Source organism: Carex rostrata, chromosome 7 (genome assembly GCF_964058835.1).
Source record: "Carex rostrata chromosome 7, lpCarRost1.2, whole genome shotgun sequence".
In the NCBI taxonomy this organism is placed as follows: domain Eukaryota; kingdom Viridiplantae; phylum Streptophyta; class Magnoliopsida; order Poales; family Cyperaceae; genus Carex; species Carex rostrata.
In genome coordinates, this window is record NC_135924.1 from 2,128,450 (window position 1) to 2,150,877 (window position 22,428).

A 22,428-nucleotide genomic window follows, 5' to 3' on the forward strand; every position below is an offset into this window, starting at 1 on the left:
AGTCTTTCTAACTGTTTTGACCCCTCTTTCTCTCCCGATCAACAAAAAAAAAAAAAATTGCGCTCTTCACGGTCTTCACAGCCTTCTCCTCTTCTCTTTTTTGGCATGGTGCACCGTTGAGATCCGACGAGGAGAGCATGGTGCACCGTCGAGATCTGGTGGGGAGAGCGTGGTGCACCATTGGAGGGGGTCCATGCTAGCCCAGCAAAGGTTGTCAGAGTGCAAGATATGAATACTTCATTAGTTTGATATGCATACTTCATGTTGTTAGATATAAATACTTCATATCTACATTAATTAGTTATAAATACTCCATTATTTGTTAGATATGAATACTTTACACCTTCAATATGAATAGTGTTAATGTCAGGTATGAATATTTACTATAAAAAAAGATTTTAAGTGAATTGAAGAGGTCTTGGAAGAGATGTCCTAGAAGAGGTGTCTAATTTTGAATTGTATAAATTATTTCATATATGTATGAATACTTCATGTTGTCAAGATATGAATATTTCATGTTGTTAACATATGAGTATTTCATTTATTAGATATAAATACTTCATAATTTAGATATGAATACTTCATTAGTTTGATATGAATACTTCATTGTATAAATTCGCTGTAGTGGTCAACAATCTTGGCAAATGTCGCTTTCAGACGGTTGCGGTCCCCAATCCAGGCTGTCAGACGTCGTCAGCGGTCCCCCTGGTCATTATTGGTCCCCAAGATTAATAGTCACCTCCAGTTTGTGTTTACATATGACGAATATTATAGATAATAAATATGAATACTATAAATTTGTAAGTATGAATACTATACGTTTCGACAATGATTAAAATCGCGTTAATCTTGCCCATTGGCAATAGTTACCACGTGCGCGTCAGTTAGTGGTCCTCCTGTTGTACTTTTATTTTGTCTTTTAACGCGGGGGACAGATAGAAGAATAAATGGGAGGTACTATTAGTCATTCCCATTATAATTAAATTAAAAATTAATCTTTCATCTAGTAGTTATAAAAAATTATCCTCTGTGAGAGATCCTTAATAAATATCTAAAGGCAAAAGACTTTATTTTAAAAATTAATTGGATAACAATACACGAATCTTTATCTCAAAAATAACGGTTCGACTTATAACTTTTCAACAAAAACATTGTTATAATGAACTTAATGCGTCGAATGTAAGGGTGCAAATGGATCGGATAATATCCGACTGTATCTGAATCCGTATTCAAAAATTTGATACAGATACTCAATATATACCGAGGAGGGTTCCAATGCCTCTTTTTTTTTTATACCTCATCATACCTCATATTTTATATCTTCATTTTCTTCATATTCAAAGTCTAAATTGTCAATCCGAACCGTTCAACATGATATCCATACTAAAATATGGTTACGGATGAAATTTTATATTTTTTGGAAATAATATTTATTTAAATAAATATTATGAAGTTTATTTTTAATAATATTTATATTTTTATTAAATATCATATTCATCCGTAACCGTCTAATATCTGACCCGTATTCTGAACCGAAAAATAAAAAAAATAGAATTGCATCATATGTGGTTGGTTAAATTCATTGAACATTTAACCCGCAATGTCTAATAATAAATGGATTTTTTTTTAATAATTTTTATTAGTAATATACAATGACTCTTCAAGCAAATCTTCTGTATTAAAATTTTCAGATCAGATACATTGAATTCACATAATAATATGAGATTAGATGAAATCACCAAATTCCATGAATGAAAACCCTATATAAATCCTCCATTGTTACAAGGAAAAGAACACAACCAAGCATTTATACAAATTATAGAGATGAGATTCAGATAAAAGCAGAGAATGATTGAAATCTAAGAATTACATGCTATCATCCCTAAAAGGTAAAAAGCCCATTATCCAATAATGCTATACTTTATTGCTTACATATTTACCTTTTAAAGGTATGGGCTTTCTCTTTGTCTCTTTCTTTACCTTTTCTTAAACTTTCTTTTAAATGTAAAGTGTAATCGGGTGTCACCAAAAACGGTGTAAGATGATCCCTCCTCATCTAATAATATTCTACCATTGTTTTGTTATAATATCTACTAATAAGCTAGTGTAATTGTTGCTCAAAATCTAACAGAACTAATAATAAAAAGAAGTATAGATACTGAAATAATCCCATCAATTCTACAAAAGAATTCATTACTTTGAAGCAGTTTGACAGGCTTAACAAAAATCTACTGTTCACAAATTTGCTTCTAGAAAAAAAAAACTAAAACAAAGAAGAGATCAAAGTAATTGAGAAAAAAGTAAAAAAAAATTAATAAGAATAAATTACATCACAAGGGCCATAAACCGCATTGAGATTATCCTATTTCTTGAACCCAATTGGTGTTAATTAAGCAGCTCTTCTTTGTTTCACAATTTACAAAACTTTGGAGCAAGAAAAAGAAAAAAGAAAAAAAAAATCTGAAGTATTGTTTTGTCGCCTCACCTCGCCTCATGCTGTATAATTGGAAAAGAGATTAAGCATATTGTCAAGGGCCTCAGGGTAAAACTTGCGAGCAAATAAGTAGCATGGTCTCTTCGACCCATTCCATAAGCACGGGTCCCGTGTTACCATTTTCTGTCAACAAACAAATCAATCAACTAGTTAATTAATTAACTAAAACTGGTACTGGTATGAGTGCCTAATCAGTGTAAACTTAAATGATAAAGAATGAAAGTTTATACCCTCTCATCACTTGTGACATGAAAACTCTCATCAATCGACTGCAAAAGAAGAATTGTGTATAAAAACAAGTTAGATTATAAACTGGTATATGGTTTTGAGAAAGGCAATGTTAAATGTAAAAAGGAACTTACAGTAATATTTTTTACTAGTTCATAAGTAACATCTTGGGCCCTGTAAGCCTTAGGATGCCACTTCCCTTCTGACCAGTCGACATGTGTCACCGACCAATTCGATATCCCATGTGGATCCATCATCTGTTAACACATGGCAAAAAGTTTTTCCTAAATTAAAATTGCAACTAGAATAATAAAGGCATATTTTGCACTTTTTTCTTTTTGCAAAATTTTTTTGAAAAAGTTTCAGGGACCAACATAAAAGAAGGTCGGCAGGTAATGCTCGTCAGCAATGCAGTTGCGCCCATCCCCTGGCTGGAAATAACAAAGCAAAGAGGCATAAAACGTTAAAAGGAAAATTTTATCCGAACTTCGGTAAAACCAGAGAACATCACATCAGCCACTGCAAATAGTAAATATCAACAAGCGACACACAAAAAAGTGTATAAAATTGTCCAATTTACCCATAAAAACATGAGATTTCTACTACACTGAATGTCCAATTTTCACATAAATGGATGAAATGTACTTCAACAGACAAACATGATATTTTGGGATTTTGTAGGGATAAAAACGTAAGAAATTTCTGTTTGAAATGTAGTATTACCTTGCAATAAAGCTTAAATTTGGTGTAATAAAGGCTATCAGCGAGAATCAAAAGAGCATGCCGTCTCTTGATGGCAAACCACTGCAACATATATGTAAAAAAGAAATAAATACTTACGGAAAGTTATTTACTACTATGTAAATTTACTAGAGAATAATATTAATATAATAATAATTCAACCTGTGCGCCTTTCCTAAAATGGGACTCTTCGATCTCTGGGAGGAATTCATTAGAGTATCTGCCGTTTCCATGTGGGCCCGGATCTAGGAAACTAGGGAAAAATTAACAATTTCATTAAAACAATAAAAATAAATAACTCAAACACATTTTATCCAACCCTCTATATAAAAGTTATATAAGAATTAGATATGCCAATAATACGTAAAAAAATCAAAGGAAATGTTCAGTCTTACCAGTCAACATAGCTGAGATTAGCCCCCATTAGATAGTTATATACATAATCAAAATTGTGCAAGGGGACACAGCTGCCAAGGAAAATAAATTAAATTTTAGTACACTGACAAAAAATGATGGGAAATAAAAAACCACGAAATTTGACAATTATAGTAAAAAACCTGTCAGAAAGCAGGACAAAAAACTGGTTATCGGGGTCTTCAAGTGCATTTGCTAAGAGCCTCTTCTCTGCATCCACCATAGAAATCTTTCCCCATACCACCTTAATTTCATATAAAATAATATAACGGAAAAATTAAGTAAAACTGTCCTTAAAAAAGTCGTCAGAAAAATTGTACTTCCATAAGAAATGAAAAGAAAAGGTACCTTGTCACTGCGAATATCTCGGCCAATAAACAAAGGACTAACATGCACAGGTTTCTCTCTTGAAGCATGTACATAGATACTGAATCTCCCCTCATGTCCCTACAAATATTCTTTCTTTATTATATTTAATACCAAATTAAACCTCATAATTTAAAACATTTCATGTATTTTCAGAATCTTTTATGACAATTATAACCACTTAAGATCTATCAAAGCAAATTGAAAACAACCAATAAAGTCAATGTCTGTTGCATCATAACAGTACGGTTTTTTTTTTATTCTCCCAATTTATATACCAATATGTCCCAGTTCAAGCAAAGGCAACAAACAATTGAACTGCAGAGCTAGAACATAAATAAATTTAACAGAACCAGAACTAAACCCTAAAATTATTATAAATTTAACCTGATAGTTTATCATTTTGTGGATTTTCATAATCTTTTATCAGAATTATAAAGAACAATAAAAAGAACTGGGGGTACCAGAACTGAACCCTAAAATTATTATGAGATTTATCTAGAAAATAAAAAGAACATCAATAAAAAGAACTAACCGAGAAAAACCTCTCCCATAACTTCTCAAATGGTAGAGAACCGGGGCTGAGAAACATAAATGCAATCTTGGCAGTTCTTGGTTTGGGCATAGGCATCGTCAGAATGTCTCGCATGACGACACTTGCCACCAACTCCTCGTCAGTTTTTTCTCTGGTGGGCCGTGCTGGTAACCAGTCTTTGAAAGGCGTGCACATGCTAGAGGCAAAGAAGTAACATGTTGAGTAACGCTTTGGAGGGTACACGTAGGCACCGATCAGAGAGAAGCAGACCAGTGCCAGTAAAACCAAAATCCACATTGGCCGTTTGGTCTGGAAGTTGCGGTGGGGCCGGGTCCCATTTGTCAACATTAATGCCATGTCTTTTGGGGCCCGCTGCCACACCTGAGATACCTTCATGCTGATGTGTCGATTGATTGGTTTAAGTGATTTAGTTTAGTTAGACTATATATTAGTCCCACTTATAATTCCTTTTTTCCTTTCTTTCTTTCTTTGTTTCTTTTTGGTTTTTTTTTACGGAAGTCGCACTTCCATTGGACGCCAACACGAATAAGTAATAATGGAGCTCTGTAAAATTAAATGGCAAATAATTCAATCAGATAAATAGATATAAAATCGTGTTTGCAACTCTTCTCATGATTCAATTTTCCCGAAGTCAACTCTAGAATCAAAGTAAGGAACTTTAACCTAATTTTGGGGATAATAGGAAATAAACCAAATACCTTAATATTCAAAACAAATCCAAGATTCAGGATAAGAATCATAAAGGCAATAATTTTGTTCTTATGTGAATTAATTTTACCTACAATTAATTAAAGTATCAAGAACATGTTTTCAATTTAAAGAAACTTGTATTGAAATCGAAATCTTAGAGAGAAAGAGAAATTGGGTTACCTTCAATTGAAGAGCTAGCAATAGTAGAGCTACCTCTCTCTCTCTGTCCTCTATTTATATCTATATTATATTATACAAAGCCCCTTGAGAAAACAAAAAATGAGAAATAATCAGCTAAAAATCAGAAATAATGGAAATACGATGAATGTCGATGAAAGGAAACCAACAATTTTTGTAATTTTTTTAATTACTTGGCAGATCAAATCAAATCAAATCAAATGCAAGCAATTACCTGGTATTGATGAGCTGGCAAATAGATCAGAGAAGCGCGACAATGTGGAAAGCGCAAAAGAAGAAGAAGATCTAAAGGATCCTTTGTTAATATGCCAACTAGTCAAGGTCCTATTCGCTATTTCTACCTCTTTCTCTCTTTCTCTCTGAGAAGAAGAAGAAGAGAAGAAGAGAAGAAGAGAGAGAGGTGGATTTGAAACGGGCTAATGGAAAACAAATAGTATTTTTTTATTTGCAACTTTTCTACAAGTTTTGTTTGTGCGCATAAAGCGGGAGGATGGAGGAGGGATGAAGAAGGAATTATTTATTTATAATGGTAATTAATTAAATAATCTCACTGTCTGGAAGGAAGGAAGAAAGGAAGGAAGGAGAGAGAGAGAGATGCTGATTTAGTCAAAAATGAAGGGGTTAAGTAGAAAGAGGGGAATTTATTTCTTCTAGCAACTATTGGCCATCATTTGTTCCGAGGAAGAAAGAGCTCCGATGCCGGTCGGACCTACTTTTGACCAAAATGGATTCCAGTACCGTCCGATTTGTCTCAAGATGTGTACGAACAAATATTGATGCCAAAGAACACGAATATTAAAGCATCGCGCACGGATCGTAAATTGCATGAACGGTCCTTGAGCCCATCAAACTTAGAGTAGGTCCCATAGGGAGCGGACCTACTCCGTAATATTTCCTTTTATGTGCGCCTTGTCTCTATTTTTCTGGATGGAAATACTCTCAAGTAACTCAAATTGTGCGTTTAGATCTGGACCAATTCAATCCGAGATAGAATACAAGGGATTCTTTAATATTCGTGCTCAAACATATCTGACGGTCCTGATCTAAACTCAAATTTTAGTTACTGTAGGTGATTGTATGAATTCGGTTGCCTGGACGCCTCGTCTCCTTAGCAGAAAAATAAATTGTTTGCACCTGGAGCACACCGTACATGAAATTCTCAAGTAGGACAATCGGACCCATCACCCATGTAAATCAATGTAATGGAAGAAAATGATAAAAAGAGAAAGTGACAGAATGGCCCTCAACAAACACGCGTGTTTCCAGATAGTAACCAAGGTTATTTTTGTCATTTTCTCTCCAAATATTACATATGTACTTTTTGGTCAAAGTTCCATAGTAATTGATGCCTTTTTTTCAATTTGATTCTATGTAATAATTAATTGTGTTTTGACTTTTGATGATCTAGAAAAGTGTTAAAACTTTTATTTTTCTGTTTGTATAAATAATAAAAGTAAATTATTTGTCATGAAACTCAACTAGATATTAAAGTTTGATTAACAAATATGAATTAAAGTTTTTATTCTCTCCAAACTTAATTTTGTTGAATGTCAATGGTTAGTCAACAACTAGATGCAAATTAATTATTGTGTCAATGGCATGAAAACTTCAAATGTCATCAATTGAATTGAATTGTATTTAGTTTGAAACAAAGAAAGTGTTGGTGGTCAACATTAATATGCTTAGAGATATATTGTGCCAAGTCAAGCTTGGAGTTTGGGTGCCTGAGGTGCAAGTGGTAAATTTGAACCGTTTATTTCACTTGGCACGAATCTTAAAGAAGACTCCTTACAGTTGGAATTAATCTGAATCGTCTATTTTTTTCAATTGCACCTCGGATGGGAACACGTACAATTTGACCCAATATAACTTATTATATTGTCATTGTAATTATAATTAGTAATACATGTAAATTCATTTTCCTTGCATATATAAACTTTCAGTCAGTTTATTTTAATGTTTGTATATTTGTATTTTTTTTAATGTTGTTAAAATGTAATATTTGTATGTTGTTTGGAAAAGCTTTGTCAAATTATTTTTCAAAAGAAAAAAATAAATAATAAACGTGCGCCGTAAAAAGCATTGAGCATTGTAATTGCACAAATTTTTATTTCTACCATTTTCTGCCAAAAAAAATAAATAAATAAAAACTCGATTTCTGAAGAATTCGACTCTACTATAGAAGCAGAACGTCGATGTGGCACACTATGCCGATGCGATCTCAGATATGAGTTCACATCAGTGTTTTGCAGCCCTACTATTTTTCTTTTCTTTTTTTGTCTAAAGAAATTTTATATTAGTTCTTGGAAATTGCATCCTCTGAGATATGTCAAATTTTTTGAGAACCCAAAGTTGAATTTCAAATTTGAAATCCGGGTAAGAAAAAAAAAGAAATGACAGGTCGCAGAATATCGGTGTGGATTTTAGTCTTTGGGTCCGCATTGGTGTTATGCGGGTGTAATAAAAGTTGAATTTCTCAAAAAACAAAAAATTGGTTTTTTTTTTTTGGAAAAATACTAGAAATAAAAATTTGGGTTGTAATTGTTAATATTTTGAAAAGGTTGTTTGATGGTCACAATTAAATTTAGTACATTGCCAAAACGCATGTCACAATTAATGATTAGAACAATGTGATAATGATATTTCCGAGCATTACGAGATAAAATTGAGGGTCGTTATCAAAAACCTTGTTTACCGACATTGACAAAGCGTCAAATATCTCTCTTAATGATAACCTTCCAAGGTTTTTTGGTAATTTGGTTCAAATTAAAGAGTCTAAAAGGCATTCAAACGAGTTCATATATAATTTTTTATTTCACTGAGTTGTCAAATCAAATGTAAAAAAAAAGTAATAATAAGAATTTTACTTGATCAGTGTTGTAAATAACAGTATGTGCTCGTTTGATGAACAGGGTACCCCTAAGCGATTAATTGAAAATAATCAGAAATAATCAGTCAAAATCGAGAATAATTGACCGCAGTCGGAAAAATCCATGACCGTTTGATCACCGCTAATGATTAATCGGTCTAAACAGATGTTTTTTACAACACTGATTGTCATAGATAAAGATTTATTTTTCAATTTTTCTTTTTCAAACAGATTAATTTAACTTTTGTTTTAAATTGTCGAACAAAGTATAAATCATAAAAATAAAATGAAATAAGTAATTTAATCACCTTCAAATTGAAGTAGCCACCTATTATGACTAGATCATAGAATATTTTAGGCAACTATAGATTTGACTATTTGAGGAGGTCTTTTTCTGTCAATGACGAGTTTTCTCGTTGATATTTCTTGAATAAGAAAGAAACCGCGTTCTCTCTGAATTTAATTTGAACTGACCGCATCAAATTTTGGGTTCTTTTTGAATCGGTCAAAATATATTCCTATCCAAAAAAAAAAAAACAAAAAAACATCGGAAGACAACAGCAAAATAATTTTCATAAAATTAATTGTATGATGAGGAGGGTTCTAATAGCTCATGTTTTTCATATTTCATATTTTATGTATTCATTTTTAAAGTCTAAACTATCGATTCGAACCGTTCAACGTGATATCCATATTAATATGTTTAGAGATGAAATTTTATAATTTTTGAAGTTTTTTTTTAACTATTTTTTAAGATAAGTACAAAATCATTGTTTCTAGACCGTTTAGTAACAGTGATTTTCTACCCATCTTAAAAAATAATAAAAAAAAATCAAAAAAATATAATTTCATTTCCAAGCATGTTTTAATATGGATATCATGTTAAGTGATTCGGATTAACAGTTTGGATTTTGAAAATAAAAATATAAAATATGAAGTATAATGAGACATGAAAAACAATATACATAAAACTTTATTTGTAACATAAATAGTAAAACCGTTGGATTAGCGATTTTCAAAGTGGCTTAATAAATAGTAAAAAAATTCAGAAAATTTTAAAATTTGGTCTCCAAGCAGATATTAATATGAAGAATAAGATGAACGGTTCGGATCGACCGTTTGGATTTTGGAAACTCAAATATTGAGTCGTAGCATAGAGGCCACTATGCTATCCATAGCACCCCAGCCTAACTCTATATATATATATATATATATATATATAGGTGGGCTACGGTGAGTTGCGAAGTAAAGCGACTATTTTACTTCACGCTCATATTTTGCGATTTTAAAGTTCAAAACGTCGATCCGAACCGTTCATCTTGTTCTCCATATTGAAATGTGCTTGGAGACCAAATTTTATATTTTTTTGGATTTTTGTTACTATTTATTAAGCAATTTTGAAAGTTGCTAATCTGATGGTCCAGAAAATTTTACTGTTTTTACTGTTCACAGCAAAACAGCAATTTTAAAAAATGCTTAATAAATAGTAAAAAAATTCCAAAAAATATAAAATTTGGTCTCCAAGCACATTTCAACATGGATTAAACATTTAACAGTTCGGATCGGTCGTTTGGACTTTCAAAATAAAAATACGGCGTAAAGTAGAAACGTGTTTTACTTCGCAACTCACCGTAGCCCATCTCTCTCTCTCTCTCTCTATATATATATATATATATATATATATATATATATATATATAAACACTGTCATTCCATCCAAACAGGTAACATGCATTTATTCGTTGTTGTACCAAACAAATGGAATATATGTGAATATACATGTTTCAAAACAAATGTACAAATTTTATGGAGCATGCATGCATGTGGCGAACCCTAAACCTTATCATTAGAGATACTAATTATACATAATTAATTAATTAGTCAAGCTTGTTTGAAACTACACATCAATCAATCATCAATTAATTAATAAATATGGATTACATTCTTTTCATATCCAATTTATCGTTTCGCTTTCATATCAATTAAATTAAGGTTGACATTCGTAAAAAGGTACACATTTTTATATCCCAAATTGGTGCCTGTGAATATTAAAATTATAACATAGATGTACCAAGTTTAAACTTATTTAAATTTTATATATATACATATTTATTTATTTAAATGTAGGGGTCCGAGTCAAAAAAATTATCTAGTAAGATGGGACAATTTCAGCAAGAGATATAATTTTATAATTTATTTGAATATTAAATTTATTTTTATAAATTCTTCGAGAAAAATATAGAAATTAATTTTTTTTTTTATGAGCCGACGTGCAAGTGTCCCATGTTGGATCGTACCGTGGAAATATTTTGGTGGGCAATCCAAATTTGAGAAATATATTTATGAAAATTGTATTTTTATTTTTGAAAGATTTGTTATCAATACTAATTTGTGATAAATAGATAAATTTTTCATCAATTTTAATAATCTAGTTTCACAATTAACATATGATAAAATCCAGAAAAATAAAAAATAAAAATTGGTAAATATAATAAATAATAAATATTTTAATTTAATTTAATTGTGTAAATTATATGAATGATATTAAAATTCTCCGAAGGTTTTTGTATACAAATGAATTACCCAATTATTTTATACAAATCCGTACTTAAATTGCACGCCAATTTACCAAAAAAAAGAATACTTTTGAGGAATTACGTGGCGCATTTCCATTGGTGAGCAACTAGACTAGGCCTATGGCCTATTTAATTAGTGACGCATGACAATTCCCTATTGCATCAAAATATAAAATTGAAAAAAAGAAGAAGAATGTGAGATGTCAATATTCCATTTCTTGGACTTGGACACATCATTGAAACATTAATACATATCATTATAATAATCAAATATGTCAAATTATTATTGTCTATTCTTATCATCTTATGGTTGTTGGTTCCTTCATAGATGAGAATATGAGATGGTAGTTGACAAATTTGACATTTTCATGTTGCGTACGGGATGCTAATTAATATGGTTATAAACATAATAATATATGTAATTTTAAGGGTCTTTTTGTATTTACTGTAATTTTTGGAAAAAAAAACCATTAATTAAAATAATAATATATCTAAATAATTTTGTTGTTTATTAGTAAACATTTTCATTTAATGTTTATAAAGAAATTAAAGCATCAATATTTCCAATTAAATTCCTTCCACTTTTAAAATTTTATATTTATATTGGTAATTAAAGAAATTATATCACTTGTGAACTATATTAACTTCAACAATAATTTGAATTCGTTGTTTGAAGTGAATATTATATGTTTTAGAGTTAATTACAAGAGATAGAAGTTTATTGTTGTTGTTATTATTATTTTTTTTGTTATAAAATATTAGTATTATTATTATAACCATGATGATTAATTAGGCAAAGGAAATCACACCGAAATAAAAAAAAATGAAATCCAAAGAGAGCAAAATAGTAAAAAAAAAAAAAAAAAGGGGGGGGGGGGGGGGGGGGGGGGGGTTGAATAATAAATGCTAAGAAAAGGTGATAGTTAGTGGAAATCATGTCCATGGTCTTAAAAAGTTGCTGAAGCTATTTTCTTCATATCAACTCTCACATGAGTGGTCATAACATAAATCATATTACAACATCAATAAATTATATTCAATGATGCCATGAGAAGACATTGGAGATTTGTTTGCCAAAAGTTGGTGCAAGAAGTAGTGGAGATCATGACAAGGCTTTCTTCTACCAATCACTTCTCAACCATTCAAAACTAAACTTCACTTCAGATTTTTTTCTAGAAATGTTTGGATTTTTGGTATTTTTAAATACTTTTTATGTGTAGTGTATGTATACCCAACATTTCTCTCGTACACATCACAGTAACAAATGAATTATTTGAGTTTAATTTGATGAGATCAAAAGTTTGTGATTCGGAAATAATTTGGATATAATTTAGAAATGATTTGGAATTATTTATTGAGTCCGAATAAGAGATCTCAGTCCCACAAAAAAAATACGAATAATTCAGTAGAAGTTCAATTAACCAAATAATTCGTCGTTCAGTTTTCCGACGCTAAAAAAGTGAATTATTTGCGAATAATTCGCAAATCTTATCGTACACAACTACACATACATTACAATAACACTTAATATTTCTATCTAACAATATGGTAACTTTTAAATTATGCTATACACCAATCATCATCATCATCATCATCATCATCATTATTATCATTATTATTATTATTATTTTAAATTGGCCACAATAAATTAGTTTAGTTTAAAAGAACAGTTTTCTTTCCTCTTAATTTTTTGGTCAATTAATATAGCAATAATTTCGTTTTCATAGAATTATAGCCCGTTTAACTTGGATAAACGGGACAACAAATTAAAAGAATACTATATGTAAATCTTTCCCATTTAATTTGGAAATCTTGACTTTAAAACTAATTTAAATATCTCACCAATTAAATACCAAGCGAAGGGTGTTCCAAACATGAAAAAAAAAAAAAAAAAGGAACACTTTTGCAGATCTGAATTCGCATCCTATGAAATTAATATCTCATATTTTGCGTGACTTTTTGGAAAATCTCAACCAATCAAATACTATCTGCACGAATCTCTAAGCTCAAATAAAAAATTAAGTGATAAAATGTTAGATGTGTCCTTAAATTCAAATTTATTTGTGATTGAGGAGACTTAAATTCAAATTTCACCAATAATGTATTATGGATTTTATATTTCAGCTATTAAATCTAAATTTTTTAGTTTCGCATCTGAATTTCGGTGCTTATAAATATCATAAAATGGTTAAATATCTTGGCATCATCAACCAATGATAAAGTACCGCAGATCTGATTATCCAAATTTTCAACCAAAATAAACAAAAAGTGAAGGAATTAAGAGTAGGTCCCATACTCCAATGGCAATCATACCTATTTTGGTTCGATGGGCTCAATCATCATCCGATCTTCATTAAGATGCGTGCGTTCCGCTTTAAAATCCATGAGTATTTATTTCAATTTCCGTCTACAGATCTTAATACGGATCGGACGGTGTTGAAATTCATTGGACTTAAAGTAGATCCGATGTCCATGCATTCAATTAAAAAATAATAAGAATACAATGTGTAGATGCAATCCTTCTTTATGTATCTTACATATATCATGCATGTAGCCTTGTTTTTAAATTGTTATCCTTTCATTTGGCCATGTCATGTTGGTGCGTAGTAAGGTGCATGGGGCGCACTTGTAAAGCCTACTAATTAATACTAGTAGCTAGATACTAAATTTTCTTGCCATATGAAAATAATATTTTCGTTTTAATTAATAATGTCAGTCGATGCAATTAAAAAGTGTTGGGATGAGCTACACAAATGATTTTAAGAGAGTAATTTTTTCAAACAATTTATGTGTATACCCTAATATTCAAATAGATGGATAAATAAGAGAGTCATATAAGAAACCAAGATAATAAATAAGTACAAAAAAAATGGGGTGTCAATGACATCCGTTTATCTGTTTACCCAACTCATATCGTATCCGAAAACACGAGTAAAGATAAGATTTGTTTTTCATTAGCTTATCGGTATGGATAAGGATAATTATTTTTTTCGTTATCTTACCCGTTATCATATAAGATAATTTTTAAAAATAAAATTATATATATAAATATATATTTGTATGAAGATGATACATGATTCAATAAAATTTTGTATTTTTATTAATTTTTCATAATACAAATTAGTTGTATTTATTATTATTATTATTATTTATTTTCTTTTTTCTTGTTTTGAAATTTTTTTTTATCGAAAACACAAATCAAGATGTCAATGACACTTTTTTTATCCGTTTATCCAACCCATACTGTATTCGAAAAAACGGATAAGGGTAAAGATATTTTTCATTATCATAACAGATACGAGTATGAAAATGCCTCCACCCGATCCGTATTGTACCCCGTTGACACTCCTAACAAGAATTGAGAAAAAAAAATACAAAATTTACGTGAAAACCCTTTCGAGAGTACACGATAAAAATTCACTAGATCAAAAAAGTCTTACAAGTACAGAAGGTTAGCAAGTATAATAATACTCTCTTACCGTTTCAAAAAGAAGAGAGCAAAACTTAAAAAAAAACTTGAAGAAGGAAAAAAAACAAACAAGTAAAAGGGCTCCAGCAACATTTGGCGATCAACCAGCGACTCAAAAATATAAGGTTTTGATAGCCGCCACTTCTCCACTCCTCTACTTCCACCAACTTCATTCTTTTTACTCCTTGTAGTCTTCACCTCCGACACAACACCTCTCCTTCGAGTGGAGAGGAGAATGAAAGAGGGGGGAGGAACCAGAGCTGAGCGGAGTCTATCGGAGCCGAAAATGCGGCATCATCGGAGTTCAGTGCGACGGTGAGTAGATCCGGCCGTTGTCGGAGCGTGACGACGATCGAATAAGCGGATTCGGTCGTGGAGCGAGACAGAGATTAAAGTATTGCGGTGATCAACATCTCAATCGATTGTTTTCTGCTAAAAGCCAAATTTGGGCTCTGACCCATTATTGTCTTCACATCAACAATAAGTTCATTATAACATTTTTTTTTTTTTGTGAGAAGTGTTACAAATGTCCTATGGCCGAATAAGTTTGGGCTGAAATTATGTTTTAATTTCTGAAATTTAATATTGATTAACACATTGGGCCGGGTCACATGGAATATGAATCGAATTATACTCTTATCTGAATAGGTGCAATTTAATGTCTGGATAGGCCTATGAATATGTGTTAATTAAACAGATATTCATAGGCCTATTCACACTTACTAGAAAGAGAGGGCTGTCAGTTGGTGCTAGAACTGACAATTGTTCTTTGAATTTGCATGGTTATTATTATTGCATAACATGCTAGGGAAGAGAAGAAACTGTTGTGCTGCTAATGGTAAATTCTATCTTGAATTTAATTTTACATATAGATTTTGATTTGAGTAGTGATTAATTGATTGAATTACAATTGTACTATAACTCTAAAGCTTACAAAAATTAGTTGAAAGTCAAAACTTTAATATTTGAAATTGAGATTCGTACGTGTATTGTCATCCAACTTATTTTTAAAACAAATTAAGATGAGGAATAAGTCTTTCCCCTTTAAGATATTTATTAAGAACGTCTCACAGATGATATTTTATTTAGCTACTACATTTAAGAATAAGATCAAAGACTAATTATTAATTTCATTATAACAATTGTTGCATTAATACAAACTTTTTCGTAATTAAGCTGTCCATTGAAAATTTGAAATGAAAGTAATGCTCTAATAATGTTTGGTCGGTGTGCATGGTTTGTATTACATATGGAGAGGATTTTATTTAATGCATGGGATTTGATTAACAAGCAGTATGATTCTAAATGGGCCTAATTATATATAATATAACAATTAATCAATCATAAAATCAAATCGAGATAGGTCTCAGTTTGCCTTTGTAATGGAGGTGGTCGCCTTTGCCATAAACCATGTAACATTATCATTTATTTATGCCAAATTTTTATTTTACTGGTATAATATACAAGCCATTTTAATCCTTTTGTTGAATACTACAATTCATCTACTTAAATATCTTATTACTATCAAAACACTAATAATTTAAAGTGATTTAGTATCTATGTGCTTCATTTTAACCTTATTTTATTTGTCAAACATAAGGTTAAGTTGTGGCACTAATTATTTGTCTAAAAGTTACATGAATGAAATATTGATGGGTAGTTGTTGTATCCCTTCAGTGTTGTATAATCCAAAGAGCGAAGCTATCATCCAAAGGAGATAGATATATGAGTTTATCTTTTCATAAAGGGCTCTATGAATTTCTAACTAGGATTGATCCGAATTCTAATTAAACGGCCCGAATTCCAAATCCAACATTTGAGGTACATTAGAGCACACGAAATCGACTCAGTGTTGGAGGCCATTTGTAGCCTCAAAGTTAGATTTTGGCTTGTGCTCGTAATATTGTTTTTGTGTTTATTACTACTATGTTTATATATGAAGAACACTTAGTCTATAAGAAAATACTAAAAAAAGAAAAATCTCAGAAGGCATACAAACCAACTCAACTTACAGAACTGAATCATAAAATTACTAAAATGACATGAAGAAGGATGCAGCAAGTAGAATTAAGAAACAAACATAACATAACATAACACAGCATGGTCTCAATGTAATTAGGCCAAAAGAGGATAAAGTGATACAGTTCCTAATCTCTGCAAAACACACCTGATAAGGCGAGGTACTAACTACTAACCGAGGAAATATTAATATTCCTGAAAGTCTTTACACGTCTATCCAGCATACTCATCAGCTTAATTGGCAACATACCATCCTTCGGATAATGAATATCAACTGTCTCAAGATGCTCAACCAGGAATGAAACATCTTGCTCGGCATGTATCATCATGTTTTCTCTGATTTGGTAGTAAAAACAACAAAGTTCACAATTAGAATATGACCATCATGCATTTTCAAATAAAAAGTTACCAGCATAGAAAAAGGCATAGAGTATATAAACCAATTGAAGAGAGAGAGGGATCGAGAGAGAGAGAGTACTTTTTCGAGAGACATTTCAAGGTAAGCTTTTGTAGAAGAGGAGAATGCTCAAGGAAACAAGCTATCAAATCGAAATTATTAATCATGTCCCAAGCTTTAATTTCCAAGCTCTTCAAGTTCTTAAAGGTTCTGCACTTAGTAATATCCTTCTTCCAATATTCCTTGTTAAAAAAAGAGAATCATTTTTAATTTTTAAAGGGAACATCCATCTTACATTGTAGTTGAAAGAGTTTTCAATAAAGGAGAACTTGCATTAATGTAACTAGCTAGTATAGAAAAGGAATTGAAGAAGCAACAATACATTCAATTGGTTAATGTGCTTTTATTTATTATGCAAGCAATGTTTTTGAGTAACACAAACATTATTATGTCCATGCAAAATAATGCCAATAAGGAAATGAATTTGAGTGTTGGTTTCATAGAGATGAGAAAATATGTGTTTTACCTTTAAATCAGGATCTCCTAAATAGAACTCCAAACTTGTAGCATTTGAGAGACCACTAAAAAGTTGTGCATCGGGCAGATCATTAACATCCATTTCCTCATCATTCCCATTTAAGCTGATTTGAGCATTTACTAGAGAGGTCAATTTCTTCAATGAAATAATTCTGGTGCTGTTCTCATCAGACCAGATGGACAAAGAAATAAGACTAGGGCAACAAATTCGCATGTGCTGATATTGATAGCAAGAGTGAACAATCAACTTCTTCAACACGTTAGAGGAAATGTCAGATATAAACAAATCACAGTATTCTACCCTGAGACTTTTGAGAAAGGGGCAGCCCAATAAAAGCTTTTGTGCAAAATCATCATCGAGAATTAAGCAGTCTAGCTCCAAAGTTTGGAGAGAAGGAAGAGCTATTGATTTGGGTCTAATAATAGTCACCACAGGAACTGATTGAATAAGCAACACAAGGTGTTCTAGGCTTTTACATGAGAACACCGAATCGGGAATAATCAACGGAGCATCTACACCATTGAAGGCATTAGCAATGCAGACCCAAATCGTCCGAGGCATTAGCAATGCTGCACGATCAAGCCATTCCATTGACGGCCCATGAGAGCTATCCTCAAATCGCCCTCTATATATAACTTCGCCCAAGCAAGATTGCCCTCTATTTTGAAACACACCATCTACAAACCGGCCAAGCCGGTCACAATCATTGTCAAAATCATCAAGTTGGAAGTTCAAGACCGGCACAAAAGCCCAATTGTTTCTCCATCTTTTGGAAAGGATGCATGTTTGCACAACCTCTTTTGTGGTAAGACTGGAGAGGATATGGTTCAAAACATCATCAGGCAGTCTACTAATCCTGTCAACCATGTCATTCATGGTTCAATGTTCAAAGAAACCTTGCATCAAATCCTGTGTTAACATACACAAAAAAAATATATATATATGTTGTTACTGACACCATTGTTTGTTTGTTTGTAATAAGTTAATAACTAATGGAAGTTTCAGTCAGACTTTGTTAGTGGCATATAAAAAAGCAAAAAGTAAAACCACATATATAATATTAAAAGATAAAACTTTAGAGAACCAGTAAAAAATCTTGATGCTCAGACCAAGGAAGGGTACTTAAATACTGGTACAACAGAACCCCCATCAGGTACTCCATGTGGATCAACTGCCACTTGATTTCACAAGAACCTTAATGGATCTCACACAGGCCATGGAGGTGAAGGACACTGTGTAATTTCATTTTGTGTATCTGGAAAGTATGCAGCGAGTTTATCTGGAAAGCATGCATCATGGGACAGTTCTAAAAGGGCAGGATGGGGTACAGGTATTTACCAGCAGGGGGGGGGGAGATTTGAAAGGTTGGCTTTTAGCTATAGGCATGCGGAGGAGCCCTTCCATGCAGAAGCTTTGGCTTTACTGAACACAATCAAGATGTATATATAGGTTGTACAAGACTCTTGTGCATATGGTTACTGGTAACAATCTCCAAGATTTGCCCTCATGGAAGGCATCTGAAACAGTAGTTGAATGTGTCAGAATTGCGCAGTCCATGAAGGATTTTCTCTCCATCAGACATGTATCTAGAGAAGCACTGACAGCACTGACAAATATGGCCATGCAGGAAGGGGAGCAAGGCAAAGGCAACAGGCCTCAATTAGAGAACCAGCTGAGCATAATTCACTTTAGAGTAGAATTAGGCACTGTTTCAACAAATTTGTGTGTTGTAGGGTACTGGTTCAAACCAAATTTTCTCCAAATTTCGGTAAGCTCAAAACAGTAAGCTCAGTGACATATAAACAGTAATCGACAATCAGCTGGCCTTACCTGAAATTGCTCCAAATTTCGATGAAGATGGATTGGCTACGAAGGAGCGGCTAGGTGTGTGTGCACGGTGAAGCACTCGAGCAAGCACGGTGAAGCCTAGGGCTGGATTGACAAAATTAGATGGATAATTAATTTTGTAGGCAAAAAACAAGGAGAAATAAATGCAAAGAAGAGACCAATTCAGAGAGGAAGCGAAAGACAAGTACCTTGTGACAGCTTAAGAAGAGATGATCCAAGAAGGCTGTCTATCGAAAGAGAAGTACCCCTTTGAACGGGAGAGAGAGAGAGAGAGAGCTGAGTGAGGATAGATGATGGGTTTTGGAGAAAATGCTGCTCTCAAAATTCAAAATTCGAAATTAGTTGAGTTGAGGGAGGAGGAATGGAGGAGAGATGAATGTCGGCTAGGGATTTCACATATCTCAAAATTTCATTTTACAAAATCCGAACCCTTCTGCACGAATCTCAAAGTAACCCATTCCTAATGCTATCCGACACGAGCGATGATATGTAGCTTAATTTATTGTTTAAAGCCTCTTTCAGTTTTGATTCTATTTTTTTTTTTGTTCTGAATTTGATTCTATTAAAAAAAAAATCTTCTAGATCGATTGGAGTTAATTAACCTTTGAGTTATTAATACATATTAGATAAGGTATAAATATTGATTATATTTTAAATTAATAGTTTGAGACGTTATTCAGTGTCATATGAAAAAAAATTGATATAATATATAAGGTAAAAATACTTGAAAAATTAATTATTTACATTTGAATAACGATTTATAAATACTAATTTAGATTTGGAGAAATATGAAATTAATTAATAAAATTCTAATTTAGATTTAACAGAGCAGTTTTTGACCATGCAGCACACGTACTATAGAATATTAAAACAATGCATATGATTTGTGCGTTGCATGAAGCCAAAACTATTGTGTTACAAAATTTACCCAAAAAAAACCTCACAACACCACATGCATTCGGTACCCAACTTTTTTAGGGGCCTTTCTTGTAACTTTTCCATAAAAAATTATTGTGATTAAGTTGCTCATAAAATCCACATGTAAAAGAGCACAATCTGCTAATTAAATAGAAAACTTAAGAATGAAGGTAGACAGTACATATACATATATATATACAACAATAATAGAGAGAAAATTAATAGAAAACTAAGCAACACCAGAATCCACTGAACAAAGCTATATTAAATCACACAACAATCACAACACCAGAATCTTCATAATGTTTTTTACTACCTTTTTATCATGGAATTATAAATGGGACACAGTCTAATTAACTAGCTACTGCCTTATTCTTCTTTCATCCAAAGATCTTCTGTGAAATTCTATGGTCTCTTCCTGCACTTTCATGTCAGGGCGCTTCTGGATCGCCTCTTTTTCTAGCTGAAGCTTTTTCTGAAGCTTTTTCACAGTAGACAGTACATAAACATATATACAATAATAATAGAGAAAAAATAAATGAAAAACTAAACTAAGAAGGTAAATAATAATGTTGAAAACCATTAGCAACCTTCTTCAAATTGAGTAGTTGAAAGCCTTCTTTCCAAACTTTTCACATTTTGAAAAGCTAGTGAATGAAGGTAGCATTGAAGCATCTTCACCTACATTCATAAATCAAAATTAAAAAGAAAAAAAAAAAGAAAAAAAGATTGACCATAGAAATTGATTGATCAAGAGCTTTATATATAGTTAGTATATATTTACCTGTTCCAAGCATTTACATCTATGCATTCTTTGCTCATATCTTGCTTTCTTCTTCTTCTCTCCTTCTGTGACCTTGTCTGGTTTCTCTTTCATTTTGTTAATGCACTGACAAACAAAACAAGGTTTTTACTGATTTCAATTTCTTTTTACCAAAACAGTTATCAATTATAATTCATCCAATACAATCTTAATTTTATGATCACATGAACATTCAGATATATAATGCATAGAAGATTGGAATTCGCTCTTTTTCGTTCCGTAAACAATATTTGCGGTACCTGAGAAAAATTATTCATAGTCTAATTTCAAATTCACATGATGCAATCTCATGGTTTATTATATGCTAAGTCAAACCAAGTGAAGAGCAACTTCTTAATCATAACTGAGGTTACAAAATTCCATTTAAAAGAAAGTTTAAGAAAAGGTAAAGAAAGAAACAAAGAGAAAGCCCAAACCTTAAAAAGTAAATATGTAAGCAATAAAGTATAGCATTATTAGAGAATGGACTTTTTACCTTTTAGGGATGATAGCATGTAATTCTTAGATTTCAATCATTCTCTAGCTACTTTTTTCTGAATCTCATCTCTATAATTTGCATATATGCTTGGTTGTGTTCATTTCCTTGTATCAATGGAGGATTTATATAGGGGTTCATTCACCATCTAATCTCATATTCTTATCTGAATTCAATGTATCTGATCTGAAAAAATTAATACAAAAGATTTGCTTCAAGAGTCATTGTATATTACCAATGAAAATTATTAAAAAAATGACATTTAATATTAGACATAGCGGGTTAAATGTTCAATGAATTTAACCAGAGAAGGGATAATTGAGGTAGCCATTAGCTGTCATTTTTTCAAATGGTCATATCAATTTATAAAATGAATGGAGAAGATTGAGTAATAGTTGGATGCCTTTTATAATGGATCATGGGCCATTGGAGGCCCAATCAAGTGTGTATAAGATAATTAAGTTGGACGACTAAAGGCCCAATCAAGTGTGTTTTTAGGTTTACATGAAAAGAAAGCTAGCTAGGGAAATGCTACACAATAATTCTACATGAAAACAACTAGTACTGTTTGTAGTCTACAAGCTAGCTTGACCAAATTTAGAAAATTTCTAAGTGAGTATTTAGTCAATTAAAGCTTGCGTTAGACAATTTTTGGGGCTGTGGAGAGGCTGGTGAGGGTAAGGACAAAATTGTCAGTTTCTATCGGATTAACTTCAAATGGTAAATTCAAACTATTGAAACCGATCTACTTTATAAGTATGTTAGCTTTATAAATTTTTGAATTAATTTAGTATAAAACTAAATGATAAA

The 22,428-nt window shown here is 31.8% G+C and overlaps 2 protein-coding genes across 4 annotated transcripts; both read right to left on the minus strand.

The window, feature by feature from the left end:
* Window positions 1-2,176: 2,176 nt before the first annotated feature.
* LOC144556537 (glycosyltransferase BC10-like) lies at window positions 2,177-6,301 on the minus strand. The gene is made up of 12 exons (XM_078304915.1): window positions 5,902-6,301; window positions 5,670-5,752; window positions 4,779-5,342; window positions 4,226-4,324; window positions 4,021-4,121; window positions 3,859-3,930; window positions 3,626-3,716; window positions 3,446-3,526; window positions 3,097-3,153; window positions 2,857-2,979; window positions 2,725-2,763; window positions 2,177-2,617 (listed from the first exon to the last, which is right to left on the minus strand). The coding sequence occupies exons 3-12, from the start codon at window positions 5,172-5,174 to the stop codon at window positions 2,492-2,494; spliced, it is 1,185 nt and encodes a 394-aa protein (XP_078161041.1). The 5' UTR covers window positions 5,175-5,342; window positions 5,670-5,752; window positions 5,902-6,301; the 3' UTR covers window positions 2,177-2,491.
* A 10,347-nt stretch (window positions 6,302-16,648) lies between these two features.
* Window positions 16,649-22,034, minus strand: LOC144556903 (FBD-associated F-box protein At4g13985-like). 3 transcript variants are annotated; one of them, XM_078305395.1, is made up of 4 exons: window positions 21,619-22,034; window positions 17,543-18,463; window positions 17,098-17,258; window positions 16,649-16,955 (listed from the first exon to the last, which is right to left on the minus strand). In XM_078305395.1, the coding sequence occupies exons 2-4, from the start codon at window positions 18,428-18,430 to the stop codon at window positions 16,784-16,786; spliced, it is 1,221 nt and encodes a 406-aa protein (XP_078161521.1). In that variant the 5' UTR covers window positions 18,431-18,463; window positions 21,619-22,034; the 3' UTR covers window positions 16,649-16,783. The 3 variants fall into 3 exon arrangements, with proteins under 3 accessions (XP_078161521.1, XP_078161520.1, XP_078161523.1); XM_078305394.1 differs by lacking the exon at window positions 21,619-22,034 and adding an exon at window positions 19,648-19,721; XM_078305397.1 differs by lacking the exon at window positions 21,619-22,034 and adding an exon at window positions 19,385-19,470.
* Between the last annotated feature and the right edge of the window lie 394 nt (window positions 22,035-22,428).

Coding starts and splice junctions, on each gene's coding strand:
- LOC144556537 (XM_078304915.1), bottom strand. CDS start 5,174: ATGAAGGTATCTCAGGTGTGGCAGCGGGCCCCAAAAGACATGGCATTA. Junction 4,325..4,778: donor TATGGGAGAGGTTTTTCTCG/GTTAGTTCTTTT, acceptor GAATATTTGTAG/GGACATGAGGGGAGATTCAG. Junction 3,717..3,858: donor AATCTCAGCTATGTTGACTG/GTAAGACTGAAC, acceptor ATTTTTCCCTAG/TTTCCTAGATCCGGGCCCAC.
- LOC144556903 (XM_078305395.1), bottom strand. CDS start 18,430: ATGAATGACATGGTTGACAGGATTAGTAGACTGCCTGATGATGTTTTG. Junction 17,259..17,542: donor TAGGAGATCCTGATTTAAAG/GTAAAACACATA, acceptor TTTTTTAACAAG/GAATATTGGAAGAAGGATAT. Junction 16,956..17,097: donor TTGAAATGTCTCTCGAAAAA/GTACTCTCTCTC, acceptor CTACCAAATCAG/AGAAAACATGATGATACATG.